The 27829-nt window shown below is 40.8% G+C and overlaps 1 protein-coding gene, 1 long non-coding RNA gene and 1 other non-coding gene across 5 annotated transcripts in view; 1 reads left to right on the forward strand and 2 right to left on the reverse strand.

Annotated features, from left to right (window-relative positions):
- LOC123581211 overlaps positions 1-15766 on the reverse strand; it is a 35230-nt gene extending 19464 nt beyond the window's left edge. The window contains exon 1 of the long non-coding RNA XR_006703669.1: positions 14957-15766. This is a non-coding gene — a long non-coding RNA (uncharacterized LOC123581211). The remainder of the gene's footprint in view (positions 1-14956) is intronic.
- LOC123581766 lies at positions 1765-1836 on the reverse strand. Its single transcript, XR_006703997.1, has one exon. It is a non-coding gene; the product is annotated as a small nucleolar RNA SNORD59 (small nucleolar RNA).
- MAP4K3 (mitogen-activated protein kinase kinase kinase kinase 3) overlaps positions 14253-27829 on the forward strand; it is a 205493-nt gene continuing 191916 nt past the window's right edge. Inside the window, exon 1 of one of the 3 annotated variants that reach the window (XM_045447057.1) lies at positions 14253-14720. In XM_045447057.1, coding sequence (XP_045303013.1) covers positions 14625-14720 — 96 coding nt within the window. In that variant the 5' untranslated portion in view covers positions 14253-14624. The remainder of the gene's footprint in view (positions 14721-27829) is intronic. The other 2 variants (XM_045447058.1, XM_045447059.1) reach the window with 2 other exon arrangements.

Consider the following 27829-nt stretch of genomic DNA (forward strand, 5'->3'; position numbering starts at 1 on the left):
CCCTTGTTGTTTCAGTTTAGCATAAATTAATACTTTTACTGCATCTGGGGCAATATGTCCTTGCTGGCATCCTCGTCAGAGGTGTCTACTATCCTGATATGCTATCTAGGAGTAGACATAGGTCTTTACCATTTATGGAAACCGACCCCTGTCTGATTCTCTATCCTTCGGGATTCAACAGATCCAAATTCTCCTGAAGTGAAGCCACTCCCCTTTTCTTAGAACCACCTTCCCCTGCCAGAGAGTTATGTTTTCTGCCTCCCTGAGGCTTTAGAAAATCACCATCTTAACCCTCCCTCTAGAGAAGAGAAGGGAAAAATACTTCTCTTTTTACTATGATAAATTTATAGATAAGGAAACAAGATACAATTTATTAATCTACTATCCTCTCATACCTACTAATACGTTGGGTTGTAAATCTAACCATAATCACAATATTTTCATGGGGAAATTAATTCTAAGTTACAAACACTTATCCTTTAGGGAAATTTTAGGACCCAATCTACTCTCTCTCTCTCTCTCTCTCTCTCTCTCTCTCTCACTCTGTGTGTGTGTGTATATATATATATATGTATATATAATTTGTATAATAGCATTTTTCTGACTTTACTTAGGGAAAGGAAAAATTGCAGAGACCAATGATAAAGCTCCTCATTACTATAGGAAAATTCTGGTCACTTTACTTCAGGGTTTTGCTTCAACACTAACATTTTAAAAATGAGTGAAAATGAGGGAATATATGATCTTTTACCAAATTGCATGATATTTTTGTGCCCTTAGTTATGTTCATTAGGACACAAATGACATAGAGATAGAGGAGGGTAATAAGAGATATAAGTCCCTGAGGCACACTGTAGAGTTAAAAAATGCAGTCATAAATACAGATGGAGGTAAGTTTTAATTTAGAGAACTGTGTTTTGAGTGTTATAGTACTTAGGCCAAAGAACCATGAGATAGTGGCCTGGTTTCATACAATATTACAAAAGTTTCCTTGGGAAACTCTTCAGGCACAAAAGTGGCAGTAGTTTTGGCCTAGCAGCTACTGCAAAGCTAAAAGTAACCATACTGATCCTTAAATTGATCTCATTCTTCAATACCCAACTTTTGGTTCTGAGGAGAAATAAATACCAGAATGAAGGCAGACTGATAACAATGTATATTTGTGTGTGGCTATGTAGCATATTATAAGAGGAAATGTTTTTCCAAAATAATTTGTAAGTTTGGCCTAGGATCAGCTGAAAACTGGAAGTGATCTATGAAACAAGTCCATAGTCATAAAATAAAATTTTAAAATCTGCTTTTACTCATAAGAGATTTTCCACACTTAATCATTCAAGAACTGATTATCCAGAATGTGTAATATACAAACCCGCTATTTCTTTTTTTCCCTTCTGCTGCCTGAGTTTTGGTCATTTCACAGCTCATTACTATTCTCTCTCTGGGAAAATAAAAGCAAATGTAGCTCCAACTAGTATTTTCAACTTTCTAGATAAAGGCTTTGTAGCAAGAGTAATAATTATTGGTTTATACACCACTTTTCTTTTAATAAATGTCTGGTTAGACTCTGCTGGGCACTGGGGAAGGATTTTAAAAGTTCAAGACATTATCTCTGCTCTTAAGGTCCTTACAATATAATTGGAGAAACAAGGTTTGTGTACAATAAAGCCAAATATTACTGCAATGCAATATATATTTAAACAACATGAAAGAATTCTGGTCATACAAACATTGTATACAAGAGAACTTTATTTTTTTTTTCCTACCCCTTCTCAGTACCTAAAATGTGGCTTCAACATACTGAGAACAAAAGTCATTTTGATAAAATCATCATAGAATACAAGAGAACTTTATAGACCTATTGTGGTTTAGAAAAGGAAGAGCATAGTATGGACTGACAAGATTGTCATAGAAATTCTCAATAAGGTAGTGAGACTTGAATTAAATATCAAAGTATGGATGGAATTTTAACATGGAAAAAGGAAAAAAAAGAAATTTCTGCACAAAGAGAAAAATCCTGTAATTCCACCATTAAAAGAACATTTATATTTTTAAATGAAATATTTCAAGTATATATGATATAGAAAATAATATTACAAACTCATCTTTCCCACCAGTTTTTGTCAAACATTTACTTTTTGCCATATTTTTTTTCCAATCCACTTTGGGGGAAATACAGATTTGGCTAAAGGCTTCTGCGTACTCTATCATTATCCTTCTTTTTCAGCAGAGGTAACAACTATCCTAAATTTGGAGTTACTATCATTAAGAGTATTTTAAAATGTTTATCACACATGGAAATATGTACTATTGTTCCATGGGTCTAAAGTTAATGTAAATGGTAGCATGCCTTATGGCTCTCCTGCCACTTTTTTGTTTTCACTAGATATTCTATTTTTTGAGATTGATGCATATTATAGCTCCAGTTCTAGTTCATTTATTTTAACTATGATATGGTATTTCACTGTGTGGTCATACAACAATTTACTTAACCATTCTCAGGATGATGAACATTTAGATTGTCTCCAATTATTTTCCTGTTATACATGATGCTTCAATGAATATTCCTTTACATGACTCCTTATGCGTTGATGGGAGAGTTTCTTGCAAAGATAGAGAGAGAAATGGAATTGCTGGATTGTAAGATAAGGGCATCTTTCGTTTTAATAAATGTTGCTAGATTGCCTTCTAATGTAATTGTACCAATTTATTTTCCACTCAGTGGTATGTAAGAGTTCCCATATCTTCCTTATTTTTGCAATTTTGATGACTACATCACAGGCATGGAACTGCCAGAGTACCCTAGAGTCGATTCTTCCTGTAAATGGGCTGTCTGTGTCGATGATGCTCAGAGTTGGATCTCCTTATGAACCAGCCTGGCCCAGGCTTACAGGAGATATGAGTCTTCTTAGAACTGGGGAAGAGTCAAGAAAGAATGGTATGGTGGCTGAGGATTGCATACACATTTTAATCATTGTTGTGCCCCCACGATGTAGCACAACCTGAATCTCAGTAAGCAAGGCTCAGTAGGTATTCAATTGAGTGGAACTAATCATTAAGCCTGATCTCTTTCTGGTTTTCACTTCTCTAAGCTTCAATTTCCCCATCTGTAAATTACAGATGATGATAATTTAAGGGATCACCCAAAGATAAAAGAAGATATAAAAGTGAAAACATTTTTAAACTCTAAAAAGCAATGCAAATTAAGTTAGAAAAGATTTGAAAGCTGTTTCTGTGTCATGACTTCTTAGTATGATCAGTTAACATTTTAGCAGTTCAAAACCATTGCCAAATTTCTCATTGGCATTCTTCTTGGAACTCTAATAAGTCCTGGGGTCCCATATGCCTAGACTCTGCTCAGTATCACATATAAAGATACACGGCAATTTTTAAAAGGTATTCCAACTTTATTTACAGACCTCAAAGAACATCAGAGAACCCATTTATGGTTACAGAGACACACTTGGGTTCCATTCTATTCTCTCTCTCTATAAATCCCCAAACTCTTTCTCTAGGACCTAGTTGATTGGGCTTTTGGTTACCTCCCTTCTCCCTTTCTTCCAACACTTTGAAGGTTGACTTAACTCCTTTCTAGCTAAATTATTCCCCTTCTCTTCTCATTTCCCCACTCAGGTCTACATTCTTTTTACCTTAGATTACACATCACAAATATAGCAAGCTAGGGCAAGCTAGAAAACACTGCCTGGGAGAAGAATAGATATTCATATCTCAATAAATCATCCCAGAGCATAAGGTCTTGTTATGGAAGACAGTAACATTATTTTCACTTTGAATGTTTCAAAAACAAGATTTGTAAACACTTTCTGCTTCTTTTAAGTGGTCCTTTCTTGAATGAAAGAAAGAAAGAAAGATTGCTCACCACTGCTCTATACTCTCAAACTTTCACTTAGAGATCTCATGATTGATTCTACCATCTTTACTTATATGACTCACATTTACACATCACGATCTAATTCCCTCTTGCACTTCCTAAATCTGTCACTGTCCTTGTAATGTCTCCTCCTTAATGCCTTTTCATCCCCTCAAACTCAACATACTTAAAAGTGAACTCACATTCATTCCAAATTTAGCTTCCCCTCAGGACTTCCATATTTCCATTGTTGGCATTTTAAGAAATTATGTTTATTGCCCAAGTGTAGTATTATCAGAAGAAGAACAAAATGGGGCCAGAGAGACTAATTAAGAGACTTGCACCACATAGCAGAAACAGACTGCATTCAGATTTGCAGACATGGTGTTTTGGGTTTATTTGGAATGACCTGAGAGTTAGGTGAGAGGTAAACCCTAAATACCAGTATCAGCAACTTAAGAGTATTATACTTTTCAGCATTAAAATTCATGTAAACATTTTCAGATATTGATGCCCAGTTAACAGTTTCGAGGTTGAGATAGAGAAAGACTGCCTATATGTGGTGCCACATTTATGCTTGTAAAAGGCTATTCACAAATTTCACAGAGGGGTCAGCTATTTGTAAATAAAATACAGAGCATCAGGGAAATTTTCATGAGTTTCCTTCCTTTTGTTATTCCGTCAACACAGGTTTAAACCATTCTGATGGTATCAGATGCTTAGCTGGGGAAGTTCATAACTGAGTCTTGATTTAAACATATATACATATTTTATTTTTTTATTTTAGAGAGAGAGAGAGTGGGGAAGAGGGGCAGAACGAAAGAGAGAGAGAATCTCAGGCAGACTCCATGCTCAGTGCAGAATCTGACACGGGGCTTGAACTTGTGAACCATGAGATCACTGTGACCTAAGCCAAACTCAAGAGTCAGATGCTTAACCGACTGAGCCACCCATGCACTCCTAAACATATATATTTTTAAAAGTATCTTTAAGTAACCAAGATGATCAGATTCCAGGCAGGAAGTTTGGCTCCCATACCAAGAAGAAATATGCCTTGATCCATCCAGATGGGCTTTGCTATGAGCTCAGACCCAGCAAATGGATCCATGTCCTAGGCAGAGATCTGGGTCAGTTTGAGAAATGGGTTGTTTTCACATCACCTTGAACTGTGAGCAGGGGTAGGAATAATGGAAAACTCCTGGCACTTTATTTGAATTATTTAACTTAGCTTTTATTGCTATTTTTTTTTTTTTTGGTGTGTTTTGATCAAGAAAACCTCCATACCAGGTTTAAACCAAATTAGTGAATTTTTTTTTCCCCAAAGAGATGAACTTTCTAGATCTGTAAGCAGATAGCTTTACCACAGGTTTTGTTGGGAGTGGGGGTTGGAGTCCTCCTAAGAGTAAGAATTACTAGAATAAAGTTTTCTTCTTCTTCTTCTTCTTCTTCTTCTTCTTCTTCTTCTTCTTCTTTTTAAGTTTACTTATTTCTTTTGAGAAAGAGAGAGAGTGTAAGGGAGGGGCAGAGAAAGAGGGAGAGAGAGAATCCCAAGCAGGCTCCTCACTTCAGCGCAGAGCCCTACACGAGGCTTGAACTCACGAACCGTGAGATCATGACTTGAGCCAAGACCAAGAGTCAAGAGTCAGACGCTTAGACAACTGAGCCACCCAGGTGCCCCTAGAATAAAGCTTGTTTAAAAAAAGGCCAGCATGATAACGCTCTGGGCAATAACATACTCTGGAAAAAGTGTATATCACCACATTTGTTCTGGACCAACTCGATCTGGGCCCATAGTGGTCTCACTCTATATTTGGGAACTAAGGGTCAGGGCAATGCCCTTTAACTGGGAGTATCTAAGGGGAACTGTAGGCTAGATATTATGTAAAAAGGAACTGGGAAACACTATGCTGTAATCTACCATGGGATAAAAGGTTAATATAATCAGGAGTTTCATCAATAAGATTATCTTAGCATCTCTTAGTCTCTTACCCAGCCTGTAACCCACCTGTCCTTTCTTGCAGTCCCTTGATACTTCGTTATCTATTTTTCACACAGCCTGTACCCCTCAAGGATTAGTTGAGTTAAAAAGATATTAACTACAGTGCTGGCCAAACAGCACCCCCTCAAACTCCTGGCTTCTCAAGAAGATAGGAAGTTCTTGTCTATCCAAACAAGGCTCTAGGATCTTGTCTAATTTGTTTGTCTTTTCAAGACCTCACCTGGTAGTAATATTGGGTAGAGGTACTCTGTGCCTTGTTTTGTTGTTGGTGTTGTTATATGTGCTTGGTGATGAGAAAATGGTATCTGGTCTGATGAACTCTTGGCAAGACAGGAAATTTATAGTAGGATGCACAAGACCAGGTTTCCTGTCCCCAGAATTTTATGGCAATGAGGTTTCAAGAACGCTTCTGATGATATGATTAAGAGGGGAGCAAATGTGGATTTTGGAGATTTAAAAAAAAATTTTTTTTAACGTTTATTTATTTTTGAGACAGAGAGAGACAGAGCATGAACGGGGGAGGGTCAGAGAGAGAGAGAGACACAGAATCTGAAACAGGCTCCGGGCTCTGAGCAGTCAGCACAGAGCCCGACGCAGGGCTCCAACCCACATACCGCGAGATCATGACCTGAGCCGAAGTCGGATGCTTAACCGACTGAGCCACCCAGGCACCCCAAGGAGATTTTTAAAATCAGGACCCAAGGGCCAGGTTGGACTTGAGGAGTATATAATCTGAATGGCATCCCTTGGTGTTGAGCAGTACAGCAGCCCTGAGTTTGTCATGGCTATTAAAAAAAAAAAAAAAAAACTGAATCAAAGTTTAGGCTAAAATATAGTGTTCAGATAACAGGTAGTTATAATCTTCCTATCGTCAACATTGATCAGACTGCCTGTGGAATACTGAACTCACCTCCTGGTGCCAGAATTTACAAAGATATTCACAGGGCACCTGAGGGGCTCAGTCAGTTGAGCGTCTGACTCTTGGTTTTAGCTCAGGTCATGATCCTAGGGTTATGGGATCAGGCTCCCTGTGGGACTCTGTACTGAGCATGGAGCCTGCTTGGGATTCTCTCTCTCCTTCCCTCTCTCTCTCTGTCTTTGCTCCTCCCCAGATGGTGCTCATGTGCACGTGCGCTCTCTGAAAATAAATACACATTTAAAAAATACTTAAAAAATAAAGTGAAAAAAAAAGATATTAACAAATTAAATGTGTCCATAATGAGGGTATCTGGATGCGATGTATGAAGACTATAATGTATGACCAAATTGAAGGGGATCTGGGAGAGTAACACTAAGAGGAGACACAATAGCAGAACAGGGACTATGGACTTCAATAGTTAGACTGACACTAACCTCCATAGTGACAGATCTGGTGACACTTTTCTGTCTCCCTCCTTGTCAGTCTCTTTCTGGCATTTATCACAAGCTTGATCACTCTCTTAAAATTCCCTCCTTCGCTTCATTGATATCAATTGTACTAGTTCAGCAGATGGCAAAATTGAATTAGAAGTGTAAGATGCACCTGTGAAGGATAAAGAGGGAAGGGAGCAGGAGTAGGAGGGAAGACTCTCAGACTGCAATGCATGGCTTCATACCTGTGAAAGGAGAGAAAGAAGGAAGAAGGACTGGGTAGGAAGAGCCTCAGTCTGCAGGGACGGTCTGTAACTGGCTCAGTAGGCTCACGGAGTGCCCCGGAGCAAAGCTGCCCACTAGAGGAAATTCCATGGGCAGGAATGGCCGGCTGTGCTCAGTCATTTGTTGGGAGCATCTGGGGAGACTGAGACCTCTGTATGAGTTCTGTGATGGATCCCAAAGGCATGGTAGCTGGAGGCTGTCAGCGATTCACACTCCTACAGCAGGTGCTTCCTTGAAGGGACTCCTAAGTGGTACACACCTATGGCTACCATACCATTCCATTTCCACATAATGGATTCCACCTTCCTAGCCTCCTTTGCTAGATCCTCTGCCTTTGCTCACAGTCTAAATGTTGGGGTTTTCTAGGAACCTGTTTTCTACCTACCTATTCTACTTATTTTCCCTATGAGAATTCATCTCAACCCACAATTTCAAAGACATCACCCAATGTTGATGCTGAGTCCATATGTTCATTCAGACCATCATTTTCTCCCACCTGGACTGCTATAATGGTCTCCTATTCTCCCAGCTCATCTCCAGTCTTGCCACCTGCCTTCAATTCATTCGCCACCTGCAGCTGGTGGACTATTTCTAAGGAGCAAATTAGACCATGTTACTTCAGTGCTGAAAACCCACCAACAGCTCCCTTTTTTTCTCAGGAAGAAATGTGAATTATTCAACACAACTTACATGCTCCTTAATGGACTGGTCCCTGCTTACCTTCTAGCCTCGTTTGTCATTCTCCTTAAAGGGAACTACTTTAGTTTCTTCAAATGTAATCTCTCTACCCTTGGTATGGAGTATACCTTCTTGCCTGGCTAATTCTCTACTTGTCTTTTAAGTCTCAGTCTGGAGGGTCCTTCCTCTGTGAAGACTTCCATAACCTGCAAAGACTAGATTCAGTGCCCTCCTATGTGATCCCAGAAACTGTGTGATAAAGGGCAGGTGAAATCTTGGTTGTGAATCTACAGAGGGCAGTGAAACACCACTTGGGTGCTAAGTATTGGAAATCAGAGCGACAATATTTTACATACCAGAACTTCTCTCAGGAAATATACTATATGAGATAGAAAGGAATACTACAATACTACAGTTTGATGTGAGTGACAGTTCTCCCAAGGACATGATAGGCAAACATTCTCAATCCAGTCACCACCCCCCCCCCATCCTCCACCCCAGCCCAACCCTAGACATTCAGAAATATATGTGGCTATTTTTGTTGTTGATGCCAGTGTGGCTGGGAGCAGTATTAAAATAGAGGGCAGTCCCACACAAGGAAGAATTGTCCTACCCAAAATGCTAATAAAACCTCCATTGAGAAACACTGTACTGGGACATATGCAAATCTGGGAGCAGAACTGAATTGCTCAGAACATCAGAGTGGGAGTTGAAAGTTGACACCTGAGGACTTCCATCTCCACCTACTCCCCATGCAGAGCTCCACCTTACCTGTAAATAAATGTAGAGTATACCATTTAAAAATACATTTGTTGGGGCGCCTGGGTGGCGCAGTCGGTTAAGCGTCCGACTTCAGCCAGGTCACGATCTCGCGGTCCGTGAGTTCCAGCCCCGCGTCGGGCTCTGGGCTGATGGCTCAGAGCCTGGAGCCTGTTTCCGATTCTGTGTCTCCCTCTCTCTCTGCCCCTCCCCCGTTCGTGCTCTGTCTCTCTCTTCCCAAAAATAAATAAACGTTGAAAAAAAAAATTTTTTTAAATACATTTGTTTTTGAGAGAGAGTGAGAGACAGCATGCACACGAGAGAGCAGGGGAGGGGCAGAGGGAGACAGAGAATCCCAAGAAGGCTCTGTGCTGACAGCAGAAAGCCTGATGCGGGGCTCAACTCTTGAACGATAAGATCATGACCTGAGCCAAAGTCAGAGGCTTAACTGACTGAGCCACCCAGGTGTCCCTGTTTAAAGAAAATTTTAAAACATATATTGGCTTGAAAAAGAGCCAAATTATTAGCCCAAAGAGCACCTAATAAATATCTCCTTCTAACTCTGTTTCCCTGCACCCTAGTACTTATCTCATTGTAAAGGAATTATCTGAGAATTTGTAGCCTCAACTTGAATTCAGGGACCATGTGAATTCAGGCCGTATTTCACATTCAGAATCTAACATAGTGTTTGGCATGTAATAAATAATAAATATTTCTAAACTATGACTCTTAAAATTTTAAAATTAACCATGACACCTTTTCTAAGTTTCAACTCTGTGGGCTTTTTTTTTTATGTTTATATATTTTGAGAGAGAGAGAGAGTGAGACCGAGCAGGGGAGGGGCAGAGAGAGGGGGAGAGAGAGAATCCCAAGCAGGCTCCATGTTGTCAGAGCAGAGCCCGATGCAGGGGCCCCACCTCACAAACTGTGAGATCATGACCTGAGCTGAAATCAACAGTTAGAACCTTAACCAACTGAGCCACCTAGGCACCCCTCAACTCTATTTTTCGTCACTAATTTTACATTTACAGTTGAGCATCTCAATCTTACCAGGTAAGAAACAGAATCATTTACTTCGACCTAACGTTAAAACCCTCCCCCAAATAACCCTCATACCTCTGTTATGGCAAATGCTATCACCCTCTTGAGACCTTCTCAGTTGTTTAAGCCTATTTGTCACCCATTGTCTACCTGTTTCCTCACTCCACGGACCTTTAATTCCACAGTCCAATGATCTTTATGTTCTTTGTCTTCTGTCTTCAGCATCCCTGGCCTCCATTCAGGTTCTCCTGTATATGTTATTGCATTTGTTTTCCTAAATCATATCTCCATTCCTATCCCCATGACTTGTCACCCTTTAAAACATTCTAAAATGGGGTGAGGGGAGTGGGAGGTTGGGTTAAATAGGTGACGGTTCTGAGTGCACTTGTAATGAGCATCAAGTAATGTATGGAATGTTGAATCACTATATTGTACACCTGAAACAAATATAACATCATAAAAAATAATAAAGTTACACTTATTTTTTTTTTTAATTCTAAAATATATCCAAAATAGTAGCAATTAATACTCTGTGGGCTTACTGTGGTAAGGCACTGCTGACTTTTGTTTCGTTTTGACTCCATAACAGCCCCATTTTGAAATAACCTCCTCAAGGTCATTCAGTGAAGGGACAAAGCTAGGAATCCAGGTAGCCTGACTCAGAGCTCTGCTAGGCTAGGCTGCATGACATCCTGGAATTCTCTGTCATTGTGTTATATATGTCTCCATCTGATTCTCCTTCTCTGGTGGATGGCCTGGCTGTCGTCTTTTTGAGCCAAGGCCTGCTTTGTGTTCCTTTCCCAGAGCTGTTGGTCTACTGAAATGTGAGTGGTGATTATGAGGTCAGTAAGCCAAGGAAGTGGATCTGATGGGTGGTTCAGACAAGAAGTCTTCAGGGTAAAACTGAGAGCTGGTACAGAGACCAAAGAATCCCTAAGCCACACACCCATGAAGGATGGGCTAAGAGAAGGGTGGTCTGAATATACTGTCCATTTTAGCCTTTACCTGCTCCCTACCGTGTGATGCTCACATGGGTGAGTGCTTTAAGGGGCTTAGGGCTAAGTGGCCAGCCTGGAGCGTACGACCTCCCCTTCACTTCTTTGGCTAACTCCAACACATTTTTCAGGATTTACCTTTAGCATCCTTCCTATATCTTCCTGCCTGCATTCCTGCCCCTCTTCTGTGCTTCTCAGTTATGTGAGACTGCCTGAGGGCAGGCACTGTGGCTTTTCTTCTCTGTATTCTGTACCACTAGAATTTAATAATCATTGACTCTAAATGCATGACAGGGAGGCAGATTTGGGCTTAGCATAAGATAATTTTTTAAAATTAATTTTTGGGAGACAGAGAGAGTGGGAGTGGGGGAGGGGCAGAGAGAGGGAGACAGGATCTGAAGCAGGCTCTGCGCTGACAGTGGGGAGCTGAATGCGGGACTCAAATTTACAAACCAAACTGTGAGATCATGACCCGAGTCAAAGTCAGACACTTAACCGACTGAGCCCCCCAAGTGCCCCAAGAGAAGTTTTAAAAAGTATACTGTAAAGCAGAGTACAGATTAGTGGCTGAGAGCCTTCATGTCTTACCCTGTTCAAATTTCAGCTTTCTATTACCTTGAGCCAGCTTAATCTGTCTGTACCTCAAAAAATGATGATATTAATACCTATGTCATTAAGTTGTTGTTGAGAATTAAATGAGATAATGCATGGAAAATACTTGGCTCAGTTCCTGGCACCTCATAGGCACTAGGTAATGCTAGATATTACTATTGCTTTTATTATTGTTACTTTGATCATTCACTAGCACTGTCTCATAACAAGGCGGGTTGCTTTTGGAAGCAGCGAGTTTCCTTTTGTTGAAGGTATTCAGGTAGCAGTAAAGACAGGATAGATGCCATAGAAGCAGTTCTTAAATTGAAAAGATTAGATGACTTCTAAGGATGCTTTTAATCACAGAAAAGGGAAGCTATTTCTCAGATTCAAAGAAAGTGTGATCATTAGTGTTACTTCTAGCAAAGTTGAGGAGCGTTGGAATAGGAAAAACAAAGACATCGGATTTGGCATCTGCATGTATCTATATTACAAAGAACAAAATATTTTATTCATTGTGAGCAGTTAATTGCAAAAGCCCTTTTATTTATGCTGTAACCCATATGGCAAATCAGGCCCTTACACGAAAATCAATCCCTTTTCAAAAGGACTAGCTGGCTGGGCCCTGCCAAAATGGAACAAACAAAACCTTAAAGACTGTTTCAGTCCTACTGAAATGTCTTTTCCCTTTGAAAGAAGTCTATTAGTGATGCAAATGCAAAGTTATCTGCACAGATGATAATCCTAGCGAACAAAACAGTGAAACCATTATGAGGTTCTCTTGCTGAGAATTTGGCTCCCCCGCCCCTGTTAAAAAGGCAGAGAACGAGGGGCGCCTGGGTGGCGCAGTCGGTTGAGCGTCCGACTTCAGCCAGGTCACGATCTCGCTGTCTGTGAGTTCGAGCCACGCATCAGGCTCTGGGCTGATGGCTCAGAGCCTGGAGCCTGTTTCCGATTCTGTGTCTCCCTCTCTCTCTGCCCCTCCCCCGTTCATGCTCTGTCTCTCTCTGTCCCAAAAATAAATAAACGTTGAAAAAAAAAAATTAAAAAAAAAAAAAAAAGGCAGAGAACGAGAGTAGAGCTGATTCCTATTTGAGATAGTTTATTAGGTCTGCTTATCTGAATCCTGGACTAATTATTCTTATGTTTGGCTTAAAGGGGCCAAACAATTCTCCAAATGTGGACAAGCTGAAGAAAGGCCTGCAGTCTGGGTCCCTAGCAAGTGCCTTAAACAGGCAAAAGCAGGAATGGAATAACATTTATATTCGGGAGTTCAATTTTCAAGATACCAGAGCCTTAAGGTAAGATCTAGCTAGAAGAAATCCAATGATAAGCACTCATGTGGGAGTAATTTAAGTGATGTGCACATGTCACTCATGCTTTAATTAAAACAAAGCTATTTGTATGGGTGAAGAGACGGTCATTTTCCAACACCTTCTATTCAATACTCAGAGTAAACAACTTCTTTGAGAACTTAATATGCAATCTTCCTGTGGGCAAAAGGATTGAAATGAGAAAAATGAGGCAGTTAACTGTAACTGGCTTGACTATTATTTGATTACACTTATTTTATCCTTAAGAGGTTTGATAAGACCTAGTTTTTCAGGAGTCATCAGGCATTAGGGAGCACTAGTGGTTAGAAGGTGTGGTGCCTATGGATATTAGGAAGGCATTTCTGAAGCAAAGTAGTATTGTCAAAGTGGCCCTCACCTACTTGGTTAAAGCTTTTGGACATGCCTAGTGGACGGTTTATTGAGAACAGAAAATTAACTCTCCATGTCCACACGCTTTCTTGAACAGGTATTAACAGGTGGAGCCGGTGTCCACAAGACTGGATGCGATGCTCACCATCTGGGTCTCACTCTGGGTGGGGTTTTGGGTAGGTACACTAAAGAGCTTCCGGATCAATCATGTGTTTACATTTCAGGCGCAGGATGGGTCTTGTTCACACTCCACCCTCCACCACCTTTCCTTCGCAAGGTTGCTCACAGCTTGCACTGTCCCCGCCCGGGTCTTTGATAATCCAGGCGTCTCTGGTGAAGAAGGTCAACCACTGTTTTAATTCTGGGCTCTGCCAGCTTCCCACGCTCTCCACTCGGGCTGGTGAGCAGCCGCTCAGCGTGTTTTTTCCCCAGAGCTTCCCACGCCCTACCCACTCCACACGCCTCCTGGCTGCCCTCCAGGCCTGCCCTCTTTTGCAGCCAGGCAGGCCAGCTCCAGTGTCGGATATCTAATCTAGCAAGGCTCACTTTTCTCAGGGGCTTTCCTCAGGGCCACCCTTTCCCCGCAATCTCAGAAGGTCTCTGGTACTCGGCTGTGTCTTCTGCGTGCAAGTGCTTCTACAAATAAACTGGGGCTCCTGGCTGTCTTGCAAATTAAAACTTTACTACCTGCTTAAGGTCGGGACGGGATACAGCGACATCAAACTTTGCTGTTCAGGGAATCAGAAGCGAAAAGGAGCTACTTTTTTTCCGTCCCACTCCCCGCGGCCCCTGGGACAGGCACACCTTCCCGGCAAGGCTCGGCCGCAGTTGGGCGCGGGTCCGCAGCGCGAGAGTCCTGCGCGGGACCAGGGTCCGGTGCGGCCGGGCCGCCCGCCCACGCCCGGCAGGCGCGCGGAGCAGGAGCGCGCACGGGGCCGCACGCGCGCGGGGCAGACGAGCGCTCCCTCCGGGATCGCGGCTGCGCAGTCGGGCCGGAGCCGGGAAAAGGGGGAGGAGGGTGGAGGAGCCGGAGTAAGGGGAGGGGGAGGAGCGGCGAAGGCGGAAGCCATGTTGGAGTTGCACCCCGAGCGAGGGGCTGCGAGCGTTCTCCTCTCCTTGTGGGTGTGACCCGGGTTCGGCTGGCCGCGGACTGCGGGGGCGGGGACGGTTAGCCGGGTCGTCGTCCGCGGCGGCGGCGGCGGCGTGAGAGGAGCGGCGGCGGCCGCAGCGTGGAGCCGGGCGATTGTGACCGCCGGGGGAGCAGGGGGCCGGCCGCGGCTCCCACTCTCCGTGTGGCCCCCTGAGCGCCCCCCCTCCCCTGCCCGGGAGGGAGGCGGGGGCACCCGGGGCCCGCCATGAACCCCGGGTTCGATTTGTCCCGCCGGAACCCGCAGGAGGACTTCGAGCTGATTCAGCGCATCGGCAGCGGCACCTACGGCGACGTCTACAAGGTAAAGGCGAGGGGCCGCGCGCCGCCGAGGCCGCGGGGTCGGGACCCGTCGCGGGGAGGGCGGGGGGCGCCGCCGCTGCCCCCTGGGCACCCGCGTCCGCGCTGTCCCTCCGCGGGAGGCGCGGGCGCCCCGGGAGCAGTGGGGGAGGCGGAGGAGGAGCGGGCGCCCGGGGGGCTCTGCTGCCTTGGGGCGAACAAAGGGCCAAACGAGTCACCCCGAGACCTCCGAGCCCTTACCTGAACCCTCCCCTGGACGCGCAGTGCCCGGCTAAGGCTGGACGCGAGCGGGCCGCTCTGCTCGTTACAGCGCGGAGAGGGTCTGGCCGTTTGCTGCATTGGCAGGGTCAGAGCGACGAACCAGACGGCGGGGGTTTGGCGTATGTCAAACCGGTGTCCATCAGACGGACCCGGGACTGCCCGCCGTGGGTCGGGCACTGCTGCCCACCGGGCCGGCGGTGGTTTGGAGCCTGGGCAGCCTCCGCCCACAGCCCCCCAACCTCTGGCCTCTTAGCATCCGCATACCAGTTTTCTTTTAATCTTCCAAGTATTGACTTGGGTCAGTAAAACAGATCTAGTTAGTATAATTTTTTTTCCTGTTTTGGAGAAAAACAACTTTGTTTTCTCCAAATTGAATTGGACTGTGGTGCCTTATTAAACTTGTTTTTGTCAGTGACATAGAAGATTCAGATTCTTTTTTTTTTTTTTTTTTTTTTTAACGAATACTCAGCAAGGGTACTGGTTTGACTGGGTTAGAATTCAAAGTCCATTAGTCGTCCAGCTTTCCTGTTGTAAAGGTACCCCCTAGATAAATCACCCTTCCGTGGCCAGCTCAACTCTTGGCCTCGTAGAGACTGCCAAGATGGGGATAGCGCCAAATGTGGCAGCAGTCTTGATTTATTTGTGTATCTTCTTACTGGTGACTGACTGAAGTACAACTCCTGTTTCACATAACATCAGAGGATGCACAGAGAAAGTTAATTTTACTTTGGAAAGTTTCGTCTTAACTTTATTTTGCCCACGGATGGCAACTCACAGGACAGCCAGGATTCTGCATTCGTCTCCTTTTGTGGATGATTTGCTTTCCGTCATCACCTGTCTCATCAGTCTTTCTCGTGAGATAATACAGGCATTTTGTGCACACCTGTCATCTATACGGTACTGGGCATCTAAGCATGGGTTGTAGCAGAAAAAGATAGACATGTTCCTAAATCTTACTGGGAGTTTATCTGTTTTGGGGAGGGGGCAAGAAGACCATTAAACAACCACTTAGATAATTATTTTATTGCAGTTTTATTTCGTGCTGCCCAGGAGAAAAGAAGATTAGGATTAGGGTGATGAGAGCACAGTAACAGGAGGACCTGATCTCTGGGGAGTCAGAGGCAATGGGGAGAGAAGATTATGCCAGATAGAGGCACATAATCTGCAAAGGCTCTGAGGCCCCAAGGAACAGGGGGAAGATTTGAAAGGCCTCAATGGCCTGAGAAGCCAGAGAAGGAGGGTGGCCCTAGATCATACAGGCCCCTTAGGTCTTATGAAGCGGTCAGATTTTTCTGTAGGACAATGGGGAGCCATGGTAGGGTTTTCAGTGGAAGAGTAAAACTAGATTTGTACTTTTAAAAGATCTGCCTTACTGCAGGGGAGATTGGAGGGGAAAGAACAGTTAGGCAGCCATTGCCACAGTCCAGGTAAGAATGACCATTGGCTGTGTTTTGGAATTGGTGTGATTATGAAAGTTGAAGTGAATGGATCCAAGTAGATTAGAGCTATTTAGGGGAATCTAGTTATATTCAATTGAAAAGATAACTAAAACTTTACTAGTGTGTAAGTCTTAGGTGGCAGTGTGTACAGTAAGTTCTTTTCAAGAATAATTGGCCATGTATTTACTATATTTAGAAAAAACAGCTGGTAGTTAAGCCACATGATTAAAAAGAAAAAAAAAAAATTAAGGCCTATAATTTCCTAAGGACTTCTAAGTGCAATACAGGTATAAGTTGATTACTCGTCATCTGTTTAAAGTAATGATAATGAGAACTAACATTTGTGGAGTGCTTATTCTTTGCTAGGTACCGCTGTAAGGTTTTTCCGTGTATTAATTTACTTACTGCTTACAGCAACCCTACGAAATCGGTGCTGTTATTAACTCCATTTTGCATTTGAGGAAACTGAGGCACAGGGAAGCTGCGGTAACTTGCCAGGGTGGGTAAGTGGCAAAGCACAATTCGAACCTTATCCTTTAGAGACTGCATTCTTAACAATAGCAGTACTGCCTGTATAAAGATAGGATATGAGCAGGTAATGTCTTACTGAATTTTCCAGTGGAGAAATCAGGGCGCACCTTTTAGTTCAGCATACGTGTTGTAGCCATACTCTGTGTTAGAGTGGATCTTGAAGTAGTAGTCGGAATACCTAACTCCTACTCTGCAGCCAGGCCTCATTGTTTTTGTAGAGTCTGCCAAGTGGACACCAGATAATAGATGCTTGATCCCTGTGCCAGACTTTTCCAATACCAGGGGCCCAACGCAGAAAACTCCATGTGGTTTTTGGCATCGTACGCCCTGCTTGCTAAATCACCCAAAGCTTAAGCTGTTTGTATTTTTGTCTGTAATCACGTCCACATATAAAGATAAAAGATTTTTTTTTGTATTTGTTTGGCTGTTTTAGATTTTTCTTAATTGTACAAACTGTGTTGATTAGAGAGGAGTACATAAGAGGGTTTGTTTTCAAAAGCCAGTGTGTGTAATGTGCTCCTTAATTTGTCAGTTTAGGTGCTAAAAATGGAATAATCAGATTAAATAAGGTAGAGACTTAATTGTTTATAGTCATTCTTGGAAGGTGGGTGCTTCAAGGGATTTTTATTTTCAAACTGTATCCTAATGTGATAACATGCTTGTTTAAGGTGGCATGGTTTAGTTAAAAAGCACTGAAGTAGAATGTGGAAGACCTGGAATTTATTAGTTGTGCAGCCTTGTAAAATCATTTAGCCTCTCAGCTGTTTTGTTGTGAAGGTGTTATTACCATCATATGCCTGTTCATGGTGTTAGATAAATGACTTGAGTTTTACCAACAATGGTGTTAGATAAATGACTTGAGTTTTACCCAACAAGTTTTCATTTTTTCTAGGCCAAAAAATACAAGTATACATTCTCTCTGCACTACCTTAAAGTACGTGAAAATAGAGTTTAAAAAAAAAAGTCATACTTTTAAATGTCCTGTAACTGTATGGACTTTATCTGTGAGATGAAGTGTTTGTAGCATCGGTTACCTAGGGACCTAGGAGTTGACAACTAGAGAGCTCAATGACTGGGCCTCAGGAGGTCCTCTGACATTAATAGGTTTAATGTATGTATATACATATACATATGTATATATATACGTGTGTATATATATATACATATATATATGGGTGTTCTGTTGGAGAGATGGCTTATAGTGTTCATTACATTTAGAAAAAAGAAAAGAATGAACAATCTATAGGTTTGTCATTTCAGAGAGTTCTCTTGGAGAAATTAGGTAGTTTACCAGATCACATTATCAATGTTTATCAACATTAATAGGATTTTCACATGTGTTGTACTATTTTTTCTCAGGTAGCTTTTTCAGTTCGTCATATTCCTATACCATGTCTTGTTTTTCTACATTTATTGCTAGAGAAGCAGAAGATACTAAAGCTGGAGATAGGGTAAGGCAAGGATGTTTGAAGGACCAGTCTTACTGTGTCTCTAAGGAAGTGTCTCATCTAGTCTCATGGCTTAAGCTTGATCCTGTGAATGACTCCCAAATGCGTTTCCGGTTCGTGCTTTCTCCTGAGCCCTAGCCCACTGTCTCCACCTGACCTCTTTCTTTACAGAGCGCATCTGCCTCCAGATGGGCCTTTCCTTATATTCCACTTCTGTCAAAAGCCCCAGTGTTGGCAGTCTGCTAAGGCTTGGAGCCTTGGAATCATCTTTTATTCCGGACAGGACTTTGTAGGCATTTCCCAAAATGTGTCTGGGATGCTCCAGAGAAAGCACTACTATCAGTATACCGAAGACTGAGACATCATGTGGTAAAGAAACCTGTTAAATGTTGCTTGACCCACCAAACTCCAAACTTGCTTGACTGTGGGATTCTTTTTCTCTGTAATCCATATTGCTTGTCCTTAGAATCAGTGTCCTGTAGAGAACATGCTTTGGAAATGTTGATATTGATTTTATCTGTGTGTGTTTGGAAGCCATTCCCTGTGAAGCAGAGGCTGCACTGTTGCTAAGCATCGAAGTAGCACTCACATGGTAGTCTGGGTAAACAGACGGAGTCTCTATGAAAGCTGATAGGAGCAAAACGGAAGATTGGGCAGTGAAATCAGAAAATTCATTTGTTCAAGCATTTAGTGAATTGTGTTGGCTTATTTGTAGCTCTGTATCTTTCAAGGTGTTCTGATTAATATCCTCAAACACTAATTCTTTCATTATACTCCATGTTTATAAGATTGGAAAACTCAGTTCTGAAACCTAACTTCTTTTGAGGAACATGAATACCTTAAGCATGGAGAAAAGAATAGCTGAAGGAAAATAAAGCCTGATTGTCTAAGGCTATGCTTATTTTTCACTTTCATGGAGGACAAAGTCTAGGGGGACCTGAGGTCCTAAACGTCAGAAAGGTCGTTTGAGTATTTAAGGTAAAATTAAGGTAGAATTTTCCAGCATCAGTAGTTACTTGAGATGGCAAGTGACAGTGGGACAGATTGTGGGATCATTTTTCTTGAGAGCTTTAAAAACAACAACAACAAAACCCAGGTTATCTGACTTTGATATGGATCTGACTCCCTAAAGGAGGTGCTTACCTCCAAGGTTTAATATGTATACATATTTACTTGTGACAGAACATTTAATACATTATTTTGTATTGAGAGTGAATAGTTGGTAGTTCTCTTTTGAGAGTACACTGAACAACCATCCTACATTGAATAGCAATACTGTGAAAGGAAATGTGTTAGGGACTGTGAGTGGAGTAGCAAAAATGACAAGATTTGGCCCTTGGTATTTATAGGGATGTAGAATGTGGACCTACTTTTAGCTATAATAGTTTTGAGTTCAAAACTTTTTTGATTTCTTCTTTTCTATTATATTAAATCTCTTACTGGCTGAGAGATTGTCTAGACACTCCATAATCTGGACAGATGACTTCTCTGTAGCTTAGTAAAGTGGTTTAAGATCTGGGTTCTGTCTGGAGTCAGAATGCCTGGTTTCACCACCCTTAGCCAATTACTTAATCCTTTTTTCTCTGCCTCAGTTTACTCAGCTGTAAAGTAGTGATGCTTAGAAAAGGGCCTTGTACTCTGTGCCTCTAATCATTAATTGCTTCTAGCATTATTTATTACATATTTCTTTTGCTACTGGCCTAACCTACCCTGCTTCTCATGCTCCTGCCTCAGGGTTTTTGCATTTGCTGTTCTGGGCCTGAATTCTGCCCTCCCCCAATAGCTATATGGTTTGCTTCTTTGTTTCCCTTGCGTTTCAGCTCACATGTCACCTTTTAATGTGTCTGTTCCTTACCACCTTATAGGAAACAACACCCCATTCTCTTTTTTTTAATGTTTTATTTATTTTTGATAAAGTGTGAGCAGGGGAGGGGCAGAGATAGAGGGACAGAGGATCTGAAGCGAGGTCCGTGCCAGTAGCAGCAAGCCTGATGCAAGGCTCAAACTCATGGACAGCGCCATCATGACCTGAGCCTAAGTCCCACGCTCAACTGACTGAGCCACCCAGGCACCCCACCCTACTCTTAACTTTCTGTCTTTAACAGGGATGCATCCAGATTTTGTAGGGCCTGAAGTTTATATAGTTTGGGGGGGGACCCTCATTAAATAAATAAAAATAAAAAGTTTGGTATAAAAGTGAATATTTAGAATGAGAAAAGATGTCCCAACAAAATGTTGTAACCTTAGAGTCAGGTCCTTTTTTGAGATCTCTGTAGGCATTTACTCAGAAGTGGTCTCATAAAATGCTCCCTGTTAGCATCCTGTTACTGGTCACTTTCTATGTTCTGCATGTCCCAGTAATTCTCAGCACTCACAGAGGCGAGTGAGGAAGCCTGAACTTGAAGTTCTGTTAGCTTTATAGAAAATTCACCCTCTGCTCTCTTCCTAATTTTCGTTTTTATTATGACGTTTGTCACCTTCTATTTAGTTGTGTATTTCCTTTCTCTTCCTACTATAGTGTAAATCCAGGAAGCTGGTGGTTTTGTTTTGTTCACTACTGTGCCCTAGTGTGTGACACATATTAGACTCTCAGTACATATTTGTGGAATGAATGAATGAACTGACAAAGGGAACAAACTATATGCTATGTGAGTTTAGAGAAAGGAGATCATTGTTTCTGGTTGGGAGAAATCACAGCAGGTTTTACAGAGAAGGTAGCATTGGGCTGGATTTAAAGTTCTGGCAGTAGTGGGTACAGAATGAATTACGCATTGTGGATTATTATTAGGTCTAAACTAAATCAGTAGGCCTAATGTGAGTATCTTTTGCATGTTAAGTGGTGGTCATACCTATTATGTGCATATGAAGATACTCTGTCATTTTAAACTGAAGACTTTTAGTGACTAGTGAGTATATGGAGCTGTTATGTATTGGTTTTATTTTGTTTTTTAATAGAATTAAACTGGGCTTTTAGGAAAGGATTTTGTTTACCAGTACCAAAAGGCCTTAGATTCAAGAGATGAAAACATGCTATTTTCCGCTTTAGCTTTTCAGTCTTTTTTTTTTCCTGGAGTATGCCACGTTTCAGAGTTCCAGGCTGCCTTGACCTGAGATTGTGGGTTTGGATTCCTAGTGTGACAATGCATTGCTTATCTTAGTCCTTAAACTCTGTAGGAGAATTTTAGATTTGACTGTGAATTTAGTTACGTTTAAATAAGACTTTTATTTTGTTTGATTGAAGTCTTGTTAGAAGTTTGAGATGGTCATCTACCTTTTCCTGCTCAAAAAATCTTCTCTACATTGCCTGTGGACGAAAGTGCATCTTTTTAAGCCTAACATTAAAGGCACTGTCCTTTTTGCCCTCTGGCCCCTAAGAATGAGTTAAGTTTAGGTAGCTGGGAGGGGGCAGGGAGAGAGAAGAGGCTGGCAGAGAAGGGAATGGGGCGTTGGTATTCCCAGGTGTATGTAAACTATAGGGGTAAAGGCTTGGGGACTAGAAGAGAGGATTAACTAACTTGGAAGGCTTGTGTTGGAAGCATGGAGAAATAAGATTTGCTAGATAAGGGAGGGCCAATTTTAAACTTCTTGGAAGCTAGATAAAGTTATTTAGGTATGAAGTGGTAGCACGTTGGGAACTCTAAAGGTTTCTGTACAAGGAGTAATGTTGAAAGTGCTCAAGATTATTCTGGCAATCATGAAGAAAATGGATCAGAGAGGAAAGATGGAAATATCTGCTAAATAGAATCTGTGATTCTTAAACTTTTTAGTTTCAGAACCCCTTTATGCTTTTAAAAGTTATTGAGAACCCCAAACTTGTTTGTTGTATCTATTGCTATTGACTATTTTAGCAGTTAGACATAACCGAGTTTTAAAAAGTACCAATTTATTAAAAAGAATAAACTTATTATATGTCACATAAGTGACATTTTTGTGAAAAATAACCATATCTCCAAACAAAAATTTAGTGAGGAGAGTGACATTGTTGTACATTTTCCAAGTCTCTTTAATATTTGTTAAATAGAAGACAGATTCTCAATTCTTCATTTATTCTATTGGGATATTTTGTTTTGTTGACATATATAAAAAAATCTGGTCTCTCATGTATTTGGAAAAGGAGAATATTTTACTAGCCTTTTCAGATAATTGTGGGTATTTTCCTCTGATTCTTTTCCACGACTTGACAGTTCATATCTTCTTAAAAGTTATCATGTGGAATCCAAGACCATATCAATGAAGCTTTCTTACTCTTATGTTAAAAGTGTCTTCTTGGACTTAAATGGATCTTTTTTTTTTTTTTTTCTTTTTTAACATCATGCATTGGTCATTTAGAAAATAGAGATTAACTGAGTTATCCTGATCTTACCAAAGTTTCCATATTTCATTACACAAGGTCAAAAATCATCATTCCTCTTGATGGAAAAGCTTTTTTTTTTTTCTTTTTGAAGTTTATTTATTGAGAAAAGGGAGAGAGGGGCAGAGAATCTCAAGCAGGCTCTGCATCAGCACAGAGCCCAATATGGGGCTTGAACCCACAAACCGTGAGATCATGACTTGAGCCAAAGTGAAGAGTCGGAGACTCACCTGGCTGAGCCACCCAGGTGCCCCATTGGAAGAAAAGTTTTGAGGTACTGATGGTAGATAGAAGTTTTCCAAGATTCATATTTCTCTCTGAAAGTACTAAATGTATCACTTGCAATAAATACTGTTGGTTTTTTTCACTGAAGTGACAGATTCATTAGTTCATTTTCAATAAAATTTCAAATACTTAAGCATGACTGACCAGTTAGTCAGTTCTTTCAAATAAAAAATGGTGTTCTGTAGAAAAAGTGGCTAGTTCAGTTTGCAGCTCAAAATCACACATGCTGTTCTTTGAGACAACCATTGTACTTTGGTATGCAGTGGAAGTGTTTTGTGGATATCATCAAATAGAACATTAAAATGACTTGTATTAAGGGTTAAGAATTAATAAAATCAATAATTATGCTTCAGTAAAGGCATTCTTAAGTGAAACTGGTATTTTGTTGTTGTTTTGTTTTGTTTTGTTTTTCCTTTTGAGTGCATGGCAGTGAAAAATATGGTGACTGGTAGTACATTGTGGGACCACTGCTTTGATTTGTGCCAAGGCACCAGCAGTTTTATCACCATTGCTTTTGCTTTTTTAGTGCAAATGTTAACATGGTAAGAGGAGGAAATAACATTTTCATATTATGAAAATCATTTTGTCCTTTCAAACCCTCAAGATAGGGACTCTCAGGGATTCACAGAATTGTGCTAGAATATTATATGGAATAAGCTAAGGGTGAGGTACGTAGTGATGGAGCAGACAAGGTGAGAAGAATGGCAAGGAAGGAACTGATGAGAAGCATCCTGAAGAAACATTTGATGGGGCTTTGTGAAGAAATATGAAGATGGAGAAAGACGATTTAAAGGGGACATCAAAAACTTTTTTTTTTTTTTTTTAATTTTAAGGAGGCTCCATGCCATGGTGGGGCTCGGACTCACGACCCTGAGATCTGGAGTTGCATGCTCTGCTGATTGCACCCCAGGACTTCAAAATTTTAAGCCTGAGGAGCACATAAAATAGTTGTTCGAGCAAATTAGTAGTGGGAGAATGATGTCAGTTACAAAGACAGTAAAGGTGAGAGGGAGGAGCTCGGATGGAAGTAGGGATCTTTTACTAGAAAATAGGTATCTGAGATTCGTTGTTGTTGTTGTTGTTGTTGTTGTTGTTGTTGTTGTTGTTTTTTGCTGCAGTTTCTCTGAAGAAACACTAATAGTGACTTTTCCTTTTTCTGTGGAGTATAACAGTTCTTTGGCAGTGTCTTTAAGACTAATGAAAATTGGTCAGGGTCAGTACCTTTCTCCCAGCACTTAACTGAGGGATTACTGGAGGACCTGCAAAGATATGTCTTCCTGTTGAACCGTGCTACACATTTGAATGGTAACTAAGGTAGGAATTAGTGGAACAGTAGAATATGGACTAGATATTTTTATTGTGCCATACATTTTAAAAATTTTGTTTTATTCTTACAGCATATACATTATGTATACATCCACATCTTTAATAATTTTAAAATGATCTAACTCCCAAGGGATAAGAGGTACTCTTAGTATTTTGATATATTTTCTTCTGTTTTTTTTAATAAACAAATATTTTACAAAGCTTTTATGCTGTTATATATTTCTAAGGTAGAATTAGTCTACTTACAGGGAAATGATTCAATCTTAGTGTTCAGTTAGAAGAGTTTTAACAGGGGCGCCTGGGTGGTTCAGTCAGTTAAGTGTCCAACTTCAGCTCAGGTCATGATCTCACAGTCCGTGAGCTCGAGCCCCACGTTGGGCTCTGTGCTGACAGCTCAGAGCCTGGACCCTGCTTCAGATTCTGTGTCTCCCTCTCTTTCTGCCCCTTCCCTGCTCATGCTTTGTCTCTCTCTGTCTCAAAAAAATAAAAAAACATTAAAAAAAATTTTTTAGAAGAGTTTTAACATACAGAAAACTGCATAACCCACACCCTTATTAAGAAAGAACATTTCCTTAACCTCAGAAAATTCCCTCATGCCCCTTCCCAGTCTCACACCCCCCTCTCCCATGGCAATCACTATTCCGATTTCTGTCAGTGTAAAAGCTTTTTTAGAACTTCATGGAAATGAATCACAAGTGAGTTGCCTTAGCACCTTTGATGATAAATGTATGGGGATATTCTGGCTTCCGTTGTGTTCTGTTGAGCTGTATGGCTGTACTTGTACCAGTGCATCACAGTCTTGCTTACTATTGTTTTGTGGATAGTCTTGGATTCAGGTAGTGAGTCCTCCAACTTTGTTCTGTTGTTTTTTTTTCAAAACTGTTGGCATCTATTTTAAGTCCTTTGTTTTTTCCATGTGAATTTTAGAATTGCTTTTCAAATGATGTAAAAAAGCCTGCTTTGATTTTGTTTGGGAATAATTATAAACTCACAGGAAGTTACAAAAAGAGTACAAAGAGGTCTTGTGTACCCAACACCTAGCCTCTCCCAGTAGTGACATCTTTATATGACTACAGTGCATTATCAAAACCTGGAGCTCGATTGGCACAGTGTGATTTAACTAGACCTTGGATTTCACTGCTTTTTGCATGCTCTCATTTTTATGTGTCTTTGTGCATAATTTTGTGACATTTGATCATGTAGATGGTCCGCTGGGATTTTACTGGGATTTGGTAGGATCTGTAGCTCAATTTGTGGACATTTGAGATCTTAATAGCATTGAGTCTTCTGATCTATGAATATGTCATTTCCCTCTATTTATTAGATCTTTGTCTTGTCAGTGTTTTACCTTTCTTTTCTTTTTTAACTTCTAAATTTTATCCCTAGTCTTTTCTCCTAACATTGTAGTAAAAGATAACTATTAACGTAATATTTCTTCAAGGTGGTGCAGTAATCGAATGTGGGCGACATTTTCAGTTTTTATTAAAGTCTTCACTGTATTAGTAATGTCTGACTTCCTTTCACTTGACCTTGTACATTTTAGCTCTAAGCATGTGGACTCCTTTTAAAATTGGCAAAAGTGAAAAGAAAATGGGAAATGACTATTTAAAATCTGTTCACTTGGGGCACCTGGGTGGCACAGTCGGTTAAGCGTCCGACTTCAGCCAGGTCACGATCTCGCGGTCCGTGAGTTCGAGCCCTGCGTCAGGCTCTGGGCTGATGGCTCAGAGCCTGGAGCCTGTTTCCGATTCTGTGTCTCCCTCTCTCTGCCCCTCCCCCGTTCATGCTCTGTCTCTCTCTGTCCCCCAAAAAAAAATAAACGTTGAAAAAAAAAAATAAATAAATAAATAAAATCTGTTCACTTGAGCTTTCTTATCTGAAGATTAAAACAAAGTCTTTAAAAATCCGAGATATTTTTATATATGAGATATGGGTTTATGTGTGCATATTTTGTAGATTTCATATTTTTTGAATTTATTAAAGAAAAATAAAGTTTGCTTCATCCTTAAGTGAATAATCAACAACAATGTGCCAGATTGTTTAGGAGATCCTAAAAAATTTCTTTCAGATTTTGAGGAGCTTATGCTCAGATTGAGGAAACAAAATATGCCTAAGTGGAACATCTAAGGAACATTCCTAAGGCAGCAATTTAACAATTAAAAAAGCAACGATGTGTCATAAATTCTACAGAAATTCAATTTAAGGGTAAGATGACCTGGGGTTAATCGGTAAAGACTTCCTGGAAGAGCATATCTTGACTTGGGACTGGAAGAAATACTAGGTTTGCATTTGTAGAGAACATTGGGGAAGCCATATGAGTAAATATGGATAAAAATACTGCTGTGCAGTCAAAGTGGGCAGAGAGCCATTTTGACTAAAATAAGGGTCCATATTGGGAAATGTGATAGATAATGTTTCAGATACCCAAGATACAGACAAATGAATGCCAACTTAAGGATATGAACTCATTTGATTTATAGTATAAAAGTTTCCAAATTCATTAGGGCCAGTCTTGTCTTTCTAGCCTGTTTAGTTCACTATTTCGATGGTATTAATTGAATTTTCCTTTATTCCCCCCCCCCCCCAATTGAACTCAGAGTTATACATTTCATTTTTATACTTTTGGTGATTACCTTAAAATTTCAACAGGCATAATCAGGTTAATGAATATCTCTGTTCTCTTTCTGGTCTGTACATGGACTTTAGAATGCTTAATTCAATTACTGCCTTTTTGTATTGTCTCTTGTTTTGGTTCTGCATTGTTTTACATCTTCCTGATTAGTATTTATTAACATTATTTTATACAGACAGTTCTTTTTTACATTTACCTATACGTGTTCAGTTTCATTGTTCACCATTGTTTCTTGGCATTGTACTCGTGTTCTGGGTTCAGTGTTCTTCCTGGTGACCACTCTTTGGTAGGGTTCTTTCTCTTTCTTTCTCTCTCTCTCTCTCTCTCTCTCTCTCTGTCTCTTTATTTCTCTCTTTGTCTCTTTCTCTTCCAAGTGAGGGACTGTGTAAGGTGAACTCAGAGTTTTTTTTTTCCCTCCCTCAAAAATGTCATTATTGTATCCTTACTTTTAAATCTTAAGTTAGCATGGCATAGAGCTCTAAGTTGACAGTTATTTTGTCTCAGAACTTTGAAGATATTCTGTTGTCTTCTGGTTACCTGTTGCTGTTGTTAAGTCTGTTGTCAAAAAATAAAATGATAAAAAAAGTTTATTGTCAATTTAATTCTTGTTTCTTGTAGCTAATCTATTCTTTCTGATTGACTTTTAAGATTTTTTTTTTTCTTTTTACTCTGGTGTCCTGTAGTTTTCACATTGATGTTTTTTAGATGTAGATTTGAATACAGATATTTGTTGTTTTTCTATAAGGAGTAGCATATTTCTTCAGTCCTGGAAAATTCTGAGCTGGTATATCTTTGACTATTATTTCTTCCCCATGTCTCTGTTGTTTCCCTTTAGAGCTC

The sequence above is a fragment of the Leopardus geoffroyi genome, chromosome A3, assembly GCF_018350155.1.
Source record: "Leopardus geoffroyi isolate Oge1 chromosome A3, O.geoffroyi_Oge1_pat1.0, whole genome shotgun sequence".
NCBI classification, from domain to species: domain Eukaryota; kingdom Metazoa; phylum Chordata; class Mammalia; order Carnivora; family Felidae; genus Leopardus; species Leopardus geoffroyi.